Source organism: Nasonia vitripennis (assembly GCF_009193385.2).
Source record: "Nasonia vitripennis strain AsymCx chromosome 2 unlocalized genomic scaffold, Nvit_psr_1.1 chr2_random0002, whole genome shotgun sequence".
Lineage (NCBI taxonomy): Eukaryota > Metazoa > Arthropoda > Insecta > Hymenoptera > Pteromalidae > Nasonia > Nasonia vitripennis.
In genome coordinates, this window is record NW_022279608.1 from 3,087,014 (window position 1) to 3,101,616 (window position 14,603).

At 45.8% G+C, this 14,603-nt stretch overlaps 1 protein-coding gene across 1 annotated transcript; it reads left to right on the forward strand.

The window, feature by feature from the left end:
* The first annotated feature begins 3,103 nt into the window (after positions 1-3,103).
* Positions 3,104-5,370, forward strand: LOC116416236. Its single transcript, XM_031923917.1, has 3 exons — positions 3,104-3,272; positions 3,356-4,566; positions 4,660-5,370. The coding sequence occupies exons 1-3, from the start codon at positions 3,104-3,106 to the stop codon at positions 5,368-5,370; spliced, it is 2,091 nt and encodes a 696-aa protein (XP_031779777.1).
* The last annotated feature ends 9,233 nt before the right edge of the window (positions 5,371-14,603 follow it).

Here is a 14,603-nt window from a genome sequence, read left to right on the forward strand (position 1 = left end):
CCCTATGCGTTTGCTTTTGTCCTAGCGAATTGGCCTTTCTTCTTGGTCACTAGCTCTTTTTTTTTTCTTTTTCTTTTCTTTCTTTCTCGTTCGCATGTGGCGCAAGTTCAATGCCCGATTACGTAACTTGTTTACTTCACCGAGGCCTGTGTTTGTGAAATCATCATCTTTTGTTTGGCGCGAATTCGAAATGCGTTTGTAAACCTACTCAATTTCGTCGAACTTGGCGAGTGTTCTTAAAATTGATCATTTTTGTTTGGCGCGAAATTTCACTGCGTTCTTAATTGATTGATTTCTATTAATAAGTTAAATTGATGTTTTTTATTTGCATTTGTTGCGTTTTTCACTGCGTTTTTCGCTTTTTTAATTTTTTTTTTATTTTTGCGCTTTGCTATAGTTTTTATTTTAATAGTTGTAATTATTGCGTTTATTTATAAGTTTGCGTTTTATTTTTAAGTTTCCGTTTTATTTATATTAATATTCATATGCGTATTAATGCCAGTGTGTAGGAAGTGCGGTCGTAACATAGTTACTCGAGCTGTCTCGTGCTATCAATGCGGACTTGATTTTCATGCTGGTTGTGTAGCACGTTTTGTTAAGAGTAAGTCCTGTAGTGGATGCTGCCTTAAAACTCATAAGGCACTTTCCACGCCACCCGACATCACTTCGCTTCCTAGTCGCTGTGAGCGCGATTCTATTTTTGACGCTGGGCGCGACCTTGGCTCGACATTCCCGATATTAGCGATCTTAGTATTGCTAGCCTCAGTTCCGAGTTTACTCGTAGTACTGACCCTGCATCGTTGACTGAAAATCGGTTGGACGACTCTAGTTCGCATTCTCTCCCTTGTTCTTCCACAATGTCGACGCCTTCTAATTGGAATGCGATGTCTGTTGACGATAAGCTTGGCGAATTATTTAACGTCATCACTTCCGGTAATACCGCTCTTAGTAGCAAAATTGACGCGCTTGTTGCTAAGGTTGACAATCAGGAAAGCAGAGTTACCTTGCTGGAGAACGAGAACGCGAAACTAACGAAAGAGGTTGCGAGCCTAAAAGAGCGTTTTGATAAGAGCTGTAAATATGCGGAGATTAAGGTTTCGGATATCCCGCCCACTTGTCAAGCTTCTCTTCATGACATCACTAGGGCTATTTTTACTAAGCTAAACGTCGCTAAATATATTACTGACGTGCATAGTGTTCGTGAAATTCTTAGTCGCCCGCAGTCTAATGCTGCTGAGGCTTCTCAGCTTTCGTCTCAGCGCGCTCCTCGCCCACTTGTGTTCTGTATTCGTTTTAAAAGTATTTGCGTGCGCGATGATGTCTTGCGAGCGAAGCGATTATTTGGTCCAATTAAGTTTAGTGATATTTATCCGGGCGGTAGCGATACATCTATCGATATGCACGACATGTTATCCCCGTTTCTCCATAATTTACGCTTAGCTGTGAAAACACGTGCAAATGCCTTAGGCTATAAATATGTTTGGGTACGTGACGATAAGATTTTAGTTAGAAAAGCGGATGGTTCAGAAATCATTCCGATCATCACTGCTAACGACCTGGAGCGCATGGTTTGACAGTCAGAGGCGAGTATATATTACTAGCATTATTAATATTTGATTAGGTTATAAGATGTTACTGCGATCTTACTACTCAGTTTTCTTTGCTGCCTTTAATTGGTGAGCCGTTTACTACTGGTTAAGAGAGATATTATTATTTTGTTTTTCCATTATTTTGTTTACGATTTGCAACTCTTTATTTTGTAATACATTAGCTTAAGTCTATTATTGTATGCCAAATATTGGCCACTGCTGTGCCATCGAAAAATTTGTTATAAGTTGCCATCTTTATTTGTATTTCTATTCCTGCTATGCTGTATTATTTGCTCCTCGCCCTACGGCCTTTTGATCACGGCGTTAATAAATCTGTTTATCAATCAATCAATCTCTCTCTCGCTTGCTCTGTCTCGCTCTCGCTCACTTGGCGTCGTCAGGCCACGTTGAGGCAGCGGCAGAGCGGTGTTCGCTCTTAGTCTCTCTCTCTCTCTCTCTCTCTCTCTCTCTCTCTCTCTCTCTCTCTCTCTCTCTCTCTCGTTCGCGTATTCGCACTAGCAGCTGTGCGCAGTTCAACGGCTGGCGCAAGCTCGCTCGATCGACGCGTCGCTCGTTGCTCGGCTCGCCGTCCGGACGTGACGGAGATTTTCGCTGTCATGCGTCATTAAGCCGCGGGGGCCGCACCACACAGAGCATTTCTTCGCGCATTGGCGTCTCGACGGCCATATTAATTAGTGTCCGTGTGTATGCGGACCTACGGCGGCACTTAAGCATCATTATTATTTGTTTGACTCGCTCTCTGCTCGTAGTTCGATCGCTGCTAGAATTCCTAAATCAAGTTTCGGTTTACTTGTATTATTCGTATTTGATCGAGTTGGCACTCTGCAACAATGGCTGATGCGGCTGCAGAATTAGTGAAGCAGAAGCGCATAAGCGGGTTCTTGCTGAATTTTAAACGTAATACGGTAAGATTAGCGGCATCTGCTCGCACGCTGCCGCACATGCGCACGCGTTTGAGCTTGTTAGAGTCGTATTGGTTCGAGTACACTCAAAGGGATCTGGTCCTGCAAGCGAATAGGTCGGCTTTCAAAGGCGAGGCGTACTTCGAGAACGACGAGTATCTCGAGGTTGAGTCGAGTTATGTGGAGAGTAAAGCGGATGTGCTTCAGTCAATTGAAGATTTACAAATCGCCGCGAGGCCACCGGTAACCGCTGCAGGCGCGCAAAATAGTCAGGTCGTACACGCACCACCAGTTCCGGGTCCGTCGGAGTTCGCGAACATGCCGAAGTGTCATATCCCGAAATTTTCCGGAAAAGCCGAGGAATGGGAGACCTTCAAGGAGCAATTTTCTTCGATGGTGAAAAACTAGGTCAACTTACCAGATGCTATCAAGATACAATATTTAGTAGACTCGGTTGAAGGGCCTGCAGCGCTCAGAGTAAAGGGTCTTCCGTTGACGGGTGCTAGTTTTGACTTGGATTGGCAAAAATTGATGCGAAGGTACGATAACCCTACGAGACGCATGCATACTTATACGGAATTGCTGATCGATATGAAACCGGTTAAGCGGAAATCACCGGGAGAGTTGATCGAGTTACTGGATAAGGCGGAAGCCGCGCATAAAACCTTCAAGGATGCAGGTTGCCCGTGCGAACATTGGGATAGTTGGCTTATCCATATGGTCGAGCGCAAGTTGGATAATGAGACGCGAGAAGGGTGGCGTATTTCGCAAGAGTCGGTGGGTTTTTCGACATTTTCAGCTCTCACAAATTTTCTCGAGACTCGTGCGTCCTCGCTTGATCAGGATGCAGATGGTGCAATGCCTCTGTAAAATGTAGCTTATGTAAGGGTCCTCATCAGCTTCAAGCGTGTCCAAGGTTCAATGGTATGTCGACTTCCGCTCACTTTGAACATTGTAAAAAGGAGAGATTGTGTCTCAATTGTTTGAGATCTGGACATTTATCGGCTGATTGCATATCTCAGAATCGTTGCGCCAATTGTAAGGGCAGACACAACACGAAGGTTCACTCGGATCAACGACAAGGAGGAGAGGCTGCGGATTCTTCAAATTCAACAGGTCAGAAGGGCTCTTCTAGCGCGCCTGGCAAGTCAAGTATGCTGGAGGTATCAGGAAGTACAATAGTGGTGGGTTGGACCCGGTTGATGGCCACAGCCAAGGTCTTAATTCAATCCGTTCAATCTCTTTTGATACGCAAAGAGTGGTGCAATGTTTGTCCGCAAAGACTAAGCCTGTTTCTGTCTCTGTGGTTGGTGACAGTGCAGGTCCTTCTACGGTGTTCTACGGTAAAGTCCAGGTTGAACTCAGAATTTTGTTTGGAGTTTTCGGCGTTGGTGTTGAGAGAGGTAACGGGATTTTTCCCGCGAGAGGAGGTCGTAGTGTCCAATTGGGACCACATCAGGGGCTTGCAGCTTGCTGATCCAGATTTTGCTCGCTCAAAGCGTATAGACTGCGTGCTCAGCGCAGAGGTGTACGCTGCTATCATTCGGCCAGGGCTCATAATTGGTGCAACTGATACTCCTGTTGCTCAGGAGACCGTTTTTGGGTGGATTTTGACGGGTAGAGCGTCTTCTAGTGCTGAGTCTGATGGAGCTCAGACTGCTCATGCCTGTCATGTGGAAGTGGAGCCTTCGGTTTCGTCATTGTCAGAGAGGTTTTGGGAGGAGATTTCCACTTCACAAGTTTTGTCCAAGGAGGATCAGTATTGTGAGGATTATTTCTTGGATACTGTCTACCGAGATTATAAGGGCAGATTTGTCGTTCGCTTACCATTCTCTGAGAGATTGTCAGAGGTTTCATTTGCACACACGAGGCAGATTGCTGTGGCATGTTGGCTCCGCTCAGAGAAGCGTCGAGCGCAGGATTCGAGAGTAGATAGTGCCTATAGGAAGTTTATGGAGGAGTATCTAAATTTAGGTCATATGGAGCTTGTAAATAGTTCGCATCGAAGGGATAACACGTTCTATTTTACGCATCAACCAGTGTACTCGGCTGAGGTGGGGCCGGAAGGTAAATTTCGTGTGGTTTTTAATGGTTGCTTTGGAAAAATATCGCTGAATGACGTTCTTTGAACGGGTCGCAAATTACAGTCGGATGTCACGATTATTATTTCGATGTGGAGATTCTCGGAGGTTGTGTTCACGGCTGACATCGTCAAGGAGTTTAGGCAAATTCTCATTCACCCGGATGATGTTGACTGGCAAAGAATAGTGTGGCGTTCTGACGTTTTGAAGCCTATCGAAGATTATAGGTTGTTGACGGTTACGTATGGTACGCGCTCCGCTCCATACCTCTCAATTCGAACTCTTCTTCAGCTAGCGAGTGAGGGAAGTGTAGAGTTTCCCTTAGCTGCGCAGGTGCTCAGACACAATATGTATGTAGATGATGCGTTTGTATGCTCTGACAATGAGTCTGAGGCCATTGAGATTCGGAATCAGCTGATCAAGCTTCTATCATCAGCAGGTATGGAGTTGGGAAAATGGGCGTCAAACAGTTCGGCTATCGTGGAGGATATCCAGACGGAAAAGCAGAAAGAGTTCGTTGTCGAATGGGATGAGGCAGTTTCTGCTTTGGGCCTAAAATGGACACCATCGAGTGATTCGTTTCGTTTTGAGGTTAAGATTCCAGTTTCTCCAAAGGTTGTGTCTAAGAGAGCGATTCTGTCGGAGATTTCGAGGTTGTTTGATCCACTTAGTTGGCTGTCACCTGTATTAGTCAGGGCCAAACTCATGCTCCAGGATTTGTGGATTAATGGTGTCGACTGGGACTCACCTCTCACAGGAGAACATCTAGATCAGTGACAAACGTTGAGGTCTGATCCTCCTGAACTGGCTCAGTTGCGTATTCCTCGTTGGTTTGGCTCTTCATCGCAACCATCGTGGGAGTTGCATGGGTTTTCTGACGCATCTCAGAGAGCTATCGTCGCTGCAGCGTATATGGTAATACCAGGGCAGAAATCGGCGTTGATTATGTCCAAGACGAAAGTAGCTCCTACTAAGACGGAGAGTTTGCGTCGATTGGAGTTGTGTGGCTCGGTGCTGTTGTTTAGATTGTTGAAGCACCTATTAGATGGAATTTTATTGAAGCCTGTTTCAGTGCATTGCTGGACAGATTCCAAGGTAGTGTTAGATTGGTTGAAGGGCCACCCATCGAGATGGCAGACATTCCTGGCAAACAGAGTCAGTGAGGTGATCACTACTCTGCCTGGGGTGCAGTGGCGTTAGGTTAAGTCGGAGGACAATCCAGCCGATTGCGCGACTCGAGGTTTTTCGTCGGAGCAGCTTCAGCAGTCTTCCTTGTGGTGGGAAGGACCTGAATGGATCAGGAATTATTGGAGGAAGGTAACTGATAGATGGCAGGTAGATGTTTCATTAGATGTAGTGAGTGCACAGGTTGCTGTTGAGAAGAAGGTTCAGGAAGATCGGGAACCGCAGGCGCTGGCTTACTTGGAGAAGTTCTCGAGTTTCCCGAAGATGTTGCGAATTTTGGCTTGTGTTTACAGATGGCGTTCGAATACAGGCAAACCCAGAGGAAATCGCTGCACTGGACATTTTACTGCCGAGGAGATGGAGGCTGCTGAAGTCGGTCTGATTCGTTATGTGCAAAGTCAGCACTACGAGGAGGAATTGCGGTGTCTCTAAAGTAAACAACGATTGTCATCTCGCAGTCACTTGCTGCGACTGGCACCATTTATTTGTCCACAGGGTTTGCTCCGAGTTGGAGGCCGATTGCAGCATTCGTTCTTGCAGTACGATGAGAAGCACTCGATTATACTGCCAGCATCCAGTATTATCAGTCAAGAGGTTGATTGAGGTACATCGTAGGACTCTTCATGGAGGTATCCAGCTGATACTCAGTACCCTCAACAGGACGTATTGGATTTCACGTGGGTTAAGAGTTATACAAGGAGTTTATCGTCGCTGCCATAGATGTATTCGTTACGCTGCTCAGAGTGTACAGCAGCAAATGGCACCGCTTCCATCATATCGAGTTACTCCCCAGCGAGTTTTCGTATACACCGGTCTGGACTATGCGGGACCGTTTCCAATATTATTCTCCAAGGGCACAGGTGCCAAGTCTACAAAGGGATATATAGCGATCTTTGTGTGTATGGTTGTTTGGGCCATTCACATTGAAGTGGTGTCAGATTTGTCCACTGCTGCAATTCTAGCTGCGTTTCGCAGAGACCAGTTGTGAAGGTCATCTTTCTGCCCTCAGACGAGAGAGCACAGAGGGCAGTCTTCAGCCTTCAACCAGTCCAGTCAAGACTGAAGAGTTTCCCAGTGTCATCAATCGAAGAGATTTTACACACAGCACCAACACTGTAAACTCATTTAGCTCGTGAATAGATAGCATTCTAGTCGACTGTCAAGGTATTATTTTGTTCTTTAGTATTAGGTTTGCTAGAAATTTTGAATTACATTATTCAAGTATATAGGCGAATTTAACATTGTATCGGATTTATTGTAAAGTTGTTAAACTTTAATTGTTGTAAATTTGTTTGTTGATCGAAAGTTCGATATAAGGATTGATTCCAAAGACATTATAGTGAGAACATTCGATCGGTAGAGTCATGATAGGGACTAGCTTCTCTCGAAGTAGGCTTTCCTATCTTTAATGTTAGTTGTTGATTGCTGGTCTCTTTGTTGCTGCGAGGCAGCAAGAGGGGCGGTATGTTCGAAAGATTAGACGGTTACGCCGAGAGAGAGAGAGCGAGAAGGTTCGAGAGGCGAGCTGTTGTCCCTCGAATTCGAACGTATTAGCCTGCTCGCACGGCACCGAAAAGGGCGTTGCCATGGCAACGCGCGCTCGCTCGTTCCTACTCTCTCTCTCTCTCTCTCTCTCCGCCTGTTGCGCGAGCGGCCTTCTGCCGCTCTCGCTGATTGTATATACAGTACGTATTGCCGAAACACTGTAAGCGCACTTACTCGCCTCACAGTGTCGTCCGTAACAATATCGTTGTTCACGCGTCGGTACTTTAATACTGTAGCCTTCATTTCTTATCCGTAGTTTTAACACTTGTAAATACACTCTATCTTTCAATAAATATCAAAGCCTTTTCTTACGGCATATTAATTCAAATTAACGGTTGAGAGTGTTTTTGTTTATTGCCAACTAGTCCATCGAGGTCCACAAGTCTCTAACATTAGTTCGAGAGACTATAAATAAAGACCCTGATGAAATTGGCGTCTTCAGATGAGGAGAGTTGGTCAGAATTAAAGTCTCCCACTATAACCTTCGTGGAGTAATTGTGCATGTGGGTTGTTAGCTGGTCTATAAAGTTAGAGCCTTGGAAGAAAGGAGCATGAGGTGGACGATACACAACCCCCACGATGATAGGAGAAACTCCCTTTGCCGATACTTCACAGAAGAGATATTCAGGCTTTCCTGGCTTACCAGACCATTCACCGTCAGATGATGAAATAACGTTAACTGTCAGAGATTTGTGTATGTAGAGGGCCACACCTCCTCCGTTTCTGTTTCTGTCTCGTCTGTACAGTAGGTAATCGTCCAGAGAAGGGATGGACGTTACCTTGTCGCTTAACCAGGTCTCAGTAACAGCTATTACGTGGAATGGAGAGCGAGTGGATAAGAAAAGCCTGATCATCTCAATGTGACCCGTAAGCGAGTTCGTATTAAAATGACAGACTCGTAGACCTTCGGACAGAGATACCTTAGAACCAGATGAAGACGTGGCAGATGAGCTTGATGGTGGGTGTGGTGGAATGATGTGTGTGTGTGTGTGTTGTAGCCTCAGTGTTGGACGATGTTGGCAGCGGTCGGAAACCGGGCTAAAAAGTCTTCAGCTCGGCGTCGGTGTTGATGAACGTAGCACGCTCGCTGTCATCGTTACAGCGCATGTATAGTCTCCCTTCTCTGACGAACGTTCGGCAGCCCTGCCTCTTCTTGGCATCCAGCCTAGCCCTTGTACGCAGCTTGTGGACGTCTGAGGGGAGCAGCTCGTTTATGTTTATGAGGCCTTGATGGTCAGGACTTAGAGCTTTAGCCTCCTCCAGCAAGGTGGCGTCCAATTCGCTGGTGTGTAGCTTGCGTTTCCGGGCTTTGGCGATGACGATCGAGCGTGCAAGCGCACTTGATGATAGGGTAACGGCTAGTGGTGGTAGTCTGCTGTTCGGGTTAGGAGCGGAAGGATGATGTGTGTGTGTAGTTCGGCTTGAACTTGGAGTCCGTATATATATATATATATATATATATATATATATATATATATATATATATATATATATATAATTTATTTCGGTATATAATAAGTCTCCATACAAGTTTACAAAGTTGTCTTCGCAGTGTCGCCTTAACCTAGGTTATCTCTCTACTACTCGTGACGAGAGCTGCGAATGAAGTGTCCGTCCGTTAGAATTTTCCGCCGAGCTGGGCCCTGCTCTTCCCCCTCTACAGGGTCGTTTCTCCCTCCTTGTCCTGCTTGGAGGACTGCGCCGGGGTGGTCGTAGCTTCGTGCTAAGAATCTCGTTGCTTGACCTCCCTCTCGCTCTCTAGTCAACGCCGCCCTCCCTACGATCTCCGGACACCACCGGAGCAACGGCACGCCATCTTCGAACTCGCGCCCTATCGCGACGCCATCAGGTGACCTACATTTGGCACCGGGAGCCTTTGCTCCCTCGTGAGGTCTAAAGCCTCGTCGGACTCCCGAGCATTAGGCGGACCTGCATTGGGCACCGGGAGCTTAGCTCCCTCGTGAGGTCAACAAGCCTCGTGGAGTTGCCGACGAGCTGTTCGGCGCCGCGTCCGCGAGTCGATCGGCTTGCGTCCGTGTTATGTGAGAGGGCGCGCTCCGGGGAGAACAGGCTCCTACCTCAGCATTCAATTCTGCGGGCCGACTTATTCATGCATACATCCATACACGCACGGATAGCCCACACATCCTACGTTTACAAAATTTGCGTAGGTCCTATTCGCTGGCGCGCTACACGTGTAGCACGCAAATCTAACAAGCAAACCCGCACATTGCATATCGCACTTTTGAGCTGCTATGCTCATCGCCATTTTCGGGGAAGCAAGTTTCTGGAAAGACGCTTCGATCTGTTAATACCGTCGTCGTACGTTGCCGCACGTTAGCATCGAGCGATTTTATTAGTTATCGTCCTAGCGGTCCCGACCAAAAAACCCAGCGCTGTCTGCGTCGTTTACGCACCGTGCTTTCCGAGCAGCTTTTCTTTCGGGACGCGCTTTATGACCGGTCACGGGCTAGATGGAGCGTTAGTGGAAAGAGCACGAATGTACCGACCTCGATCAGTGTGAAGTCGCTTTGAAAGTTCTCCCACAATGCAGCAGATGTCGCCACGATGTTGATTGCGGAGAGAAAGAGATGCCGTGCAAGTAAGGAAACAAGGTTCACCGATCCGGATTATTCTGTATAATAGAATGGCTTCAAAGTAGAGCCTTCTGGAATCGGTGCGAAGCCACTCTAAACGCCTCCGGTAGGGACTGACGTATTCATCCCTTCTAACTCTGAAGATAAATCTCACACACAAATTGCTCAGTCTCTGTATCCGTATTCGTTAGACGCGTCCAGGATAGTCACAGTACAGTAGTCAATGTGCATTTGTATAAGTGTCTCAACTAGCCTTCTGCAAAGAGTCTCAGTGGTGCAGCCCCTGATAAACCGCAGGCTATACAAGGCTTTGTTTACTTTTTTCGTGATAGCATCCACCTGCGGTTTCCAAGTAAATTTGCTATCCAATACAATACCGAGACTCATGACCATCTCACTGAATGGGACGATCACTCCGTCCGGCAACGGAAGCCCAGGCAGTTTCTACGACTTAATATCATTAACATTTCTTGTGGAACCAGAAAAAAATAGACTTACTTTTGCCGGAGGTGAGTCGCAGGTCGGAGCTCCCCGCCCAGCCGCGCCGCTTCAGCCAATCGAGTCACGCCTTCCTGACAATTATCTTTGCTGGTGTGTATATAAATCTGAAGGTTGTCCGCGTAAAAAAGATGTTTAATTGTATTACCGTCAAATATACTCTGTAGGTCATTAACATAAAGACTGAATAGTAGGGATCCCAGGACAGATCCCTATGGAACTCCCAGATTGGTTTCAAGTCACTCTGAGGTTCCGTTTTTATTGGAAATTACCGTCTGAGATCGCCCCTGTAAATATGATTTTATCCACAGGAGAGCCGCCCCAGAGAACCCCAGCTGTCTTTGTTTAGATAGTAATTTGGAAGGTAAGATTGTGTCAAAGGCCTTGTTGAAGTCAAACAGCAGCATAAGCGTCACCTTATTTTTGTCAATTGCCATGCGTACGTCGTTGGTCAATTTTAATAACGCTGTTTGTGTATTATGGTGTTTTTGGAGACCGGCCTGAAAGGGGTCGAGCATATGATTTTGATTGAGATACTTCGTGATCTGGGTGTGCGCGATCTTCTCGAGTACCTTTGAGCGCTGGTCATTCTTAGCGCGATTAACTGTGCCTGCTTCCAGATACTTAGAAAGATTTCTAGAGCGAAGGAGCAGTTAAATAGATTAAGAATAAATTCGCCAATAATTGTGAGAGCCTTGACGACCACCACGCACGGAATACCATCGACACCCCTCGCTTGCGAGGAAAAAAATAATATAGCAAAGACGACGTCGCACATACTAACAGGGCTAAAAGTAAAGCATTTCTTGCTTGCAAGTAAAATAGTGTCCTTTACATTGTCTATATTTTCGAGGGATGACACCAATAATCCCGCGAAGTGCTCGTTCAGATTTCCCGGCGTGAAACCAAAAAATTCGTCCTCCTTACGCCCAGGCAGGAGGCCGAGATGATACATTACCTTCCAGATATTTCTATTGTCATCAAGAGCGTCCGATAGTTGTTGGCGAAGGAAGGACTCACGCTCTTGAGCAGAACGCATTTCGACCTTGTTAGTGAGTCGAAGAACCTCATAGAAAATCTCCGCTCTCCCCGTGCGCTCATAGCGCTTGAGTGTAGCATTGCGTTTATCGATGAGAAGCCTCAGCTCTGGACCAAGAAGCATATTTCCTACGTGGGCAAACTGTTTTCAAAGAAGCCAATTCATCAATTGCTAATTTTAGATTATTATTAAGAACGCATAAAGCGCCCTCCAGATAGGTTTCAATGGAATTCATGGCTGTCCAGTCACAACAAGACAAGAGGTCGACAAGACTAGATGTGTCTATGCACTTGTAATCCCGGTAAGAGAAAGTGTCACTCGCGGGAGTGGGAGCGTAGATGTCTAGCGAGACATCTATGATACAATGCCTACCGAAACTAGGCAGCCACTCATTCTTAGAGTCCAGGATCATGTTTTCGTCGATCATGATAAGGTCAATCCACGTGTGAGATGATGAGGTATGATGAGTGGGAACATGCCGGATGATCAAAAGAGATAACTCTTCGGGCAGACACTTGATATTAGCAGCGTCGGCTCAGTCAGATAGTAAATCCGAGTTCAGATCACCCATTATGATCTTATGACTAAATTCGTCGCATAAGTCCCGCAATACACCAAAAAGGTCTGTTCTTTTGCATCGGAATTTTCGGGGGCCCGTAAATAACGCAGACTACCACCGGAGGTGAGTCGCCCCTTTGATCGCTGCAAAAAAAGTACTCTAGGATTCCAGGTTTTCCTAGACCCATAGTAGCAGAAGAAACAAGCTTTTTAATAATGGCGACGATGCTGGCAAAGTTGCAGCCAATTTGCTTGCCAGACCCGACTTAGGTTCGTTACTTAAAGTAGTATCAGAGTTTTCGTCCTTTTCAGTGACAGTCAGGCGTGTATTCGGTCGCGTGAGAATAGCCTGCAAATCAGCAGCAGATGCAAACACGTGCGCGCGCACCCCCCCCCCTGCGCCTACCCAGGAACCCGCCACCCGCATGCCAGACATATTTAAAGCCCAGTCCCTGTGCAATGGTCCACAAACTTTTGAACAGCGGGAATTTTTCCTGGGACAACATTTCCTTTATATAGACTTTATGTCCAGTCAAGCAGGCAGCAGCCACCGGGTCTAGAGTCCTGGGCTTGATGTCGTTTATGGCCAGGTAGTTGTTAGCTAGCGTGCTTTTCGCTCACATAATTTCTATAAACAAGTCCGGGCTCGAAAACTTGACAAAAATTGATGTCAGCACACCTCGACGCGTCGCTAAATTTTTGCCATCGTGTTATTGCTCTAATCCCTGTCTGGTCTATGCTGGCGCAGTATACGAGTACTGGCGATGCTGCTCTTCTGCAGGACGAAAAGGACGGCGCTGAGCAGTGCAAAGGCAGCTGCGTCCGAGATTTTCTCGTTAACATTATCACCATTCTAAAATATTCCATGAATTATGACCTCGCACTACTCAGCAACGCCTCCCACCGATCCCGCGCCGTCGCCAGAAGGTGCCATCCGAGGAAAGGAGCATTTACGTGCTCCCGCTACCTCAGTAACTTTACGATCAATACTAGGACTCGAAGCTAGCCACAGAACGCAGTCCAAAACCAGAATCGAGCTAGTTTCGAGGTCCTGGCGATCACGATAGAGCTTTTTATGTATTTGTTTCGTTTGTTGCGTCTTATAATATGCGTAAATACATAGAACATTCGTCATTTGTCAATCACAAATAGATATTTTTTAAAAACCAGAAAATATCGGCACAGATGACTGTTCTCAGCGTACCTCTCATCAGGATCAAATCTGCAGATTAAGTCTTGTGATATGCGTGAATACACAGAGCAGTCGTCATTTCACATTCACAAACAGATATCTTTGAAAAACTAGATAATTTCTGCACAGATGATTATTCGCAGCATCCCGTTAATCCAGACCAAATCTGCCGATTACGTCTTGTGATATACGTGAATACATGGAGCAGTCAGCATCTCTCATGCACAAACAGATATCTTTAACAAACTAGATCATACCTGCACAGATGATTATTCGCAGCATCCCCTTCACCCAGACAAAAGCTGCAGAATAGGTCTTGTGATATGCGTGAATATATGCAGTAGGCGTCATCTCTCATGCACAATAAGATATCTTTAACAAACTAGATCATATCTGCACAGATGATTATTCGTAGCATCCATTTAATCTGGACCAAATCTGCAGATCACGTCATGTGATATGCGTGAATACATAGAGCAGTCGCCATTTATCATTCACAAAATGATATCTTTCAAAAATGAGATAACTTCTGCACAGATGGTTATTCGCATCATCCCGTTAATCCAGACCGAAGCTGCAAATCACGTGTTGTGATATGCGTGAATACATGGTGCAGTCGTACTTTCTCATTCACAAACAGATAACTTTACCAAACTAGATCATATCTGCACAGATGATTATTCGCAGCATCCCGTTAATCCAGACCAAATCTGCCGATTACGTCATGTGATATGCATGAATACATAGGGCAGGCGCCGTTTCTCATTCACAAACAGATATCTTTACCAAACTAGATCATATCTGCACAGATGATTATTCGCAGCATCCCGTTAATCCAGACCAAATCTGCCGAATACGTCATGTGATATGCGTGAATACATAGGGCAGGCGCCGTTTCTCATTCACAAACAGATATCTTTACCAAACTAGATCATATCTGCACAGATGATTATTCGCAGCATCCCGTTAATCCAGACCAAAGCTGCAGATTAGGTCTTGTGATATGCGTGAATATATGCAGCAGACGTCATCTCTCATGCACAATAAGATATCTTTAACAAACTAGATCATATCTGCACAGATGATTATTCGCAGCATCCCTTTAATCTGGACCAAATCTGCAGATCACGTCATGTGATATGCGTGAATACATAGAGCAGTCGCCATTTATCATTCACAAACAGATATCTTTGAAAAATGAGATAATTTCTGCACAGATGGTTATTCGCATCATCCCGTTAATCCTGACCGAAGCTGCAGATTAGGTCTTGTGATATGCGTGAATATATGCAGCAGACGTCATCTCTCATGCACAATAAGATATCTTTAACAAACTAGATCATATCTGCACAGATGATTATTCGCAGCATCCCGTTAATCCAGACCAAATCTGCCG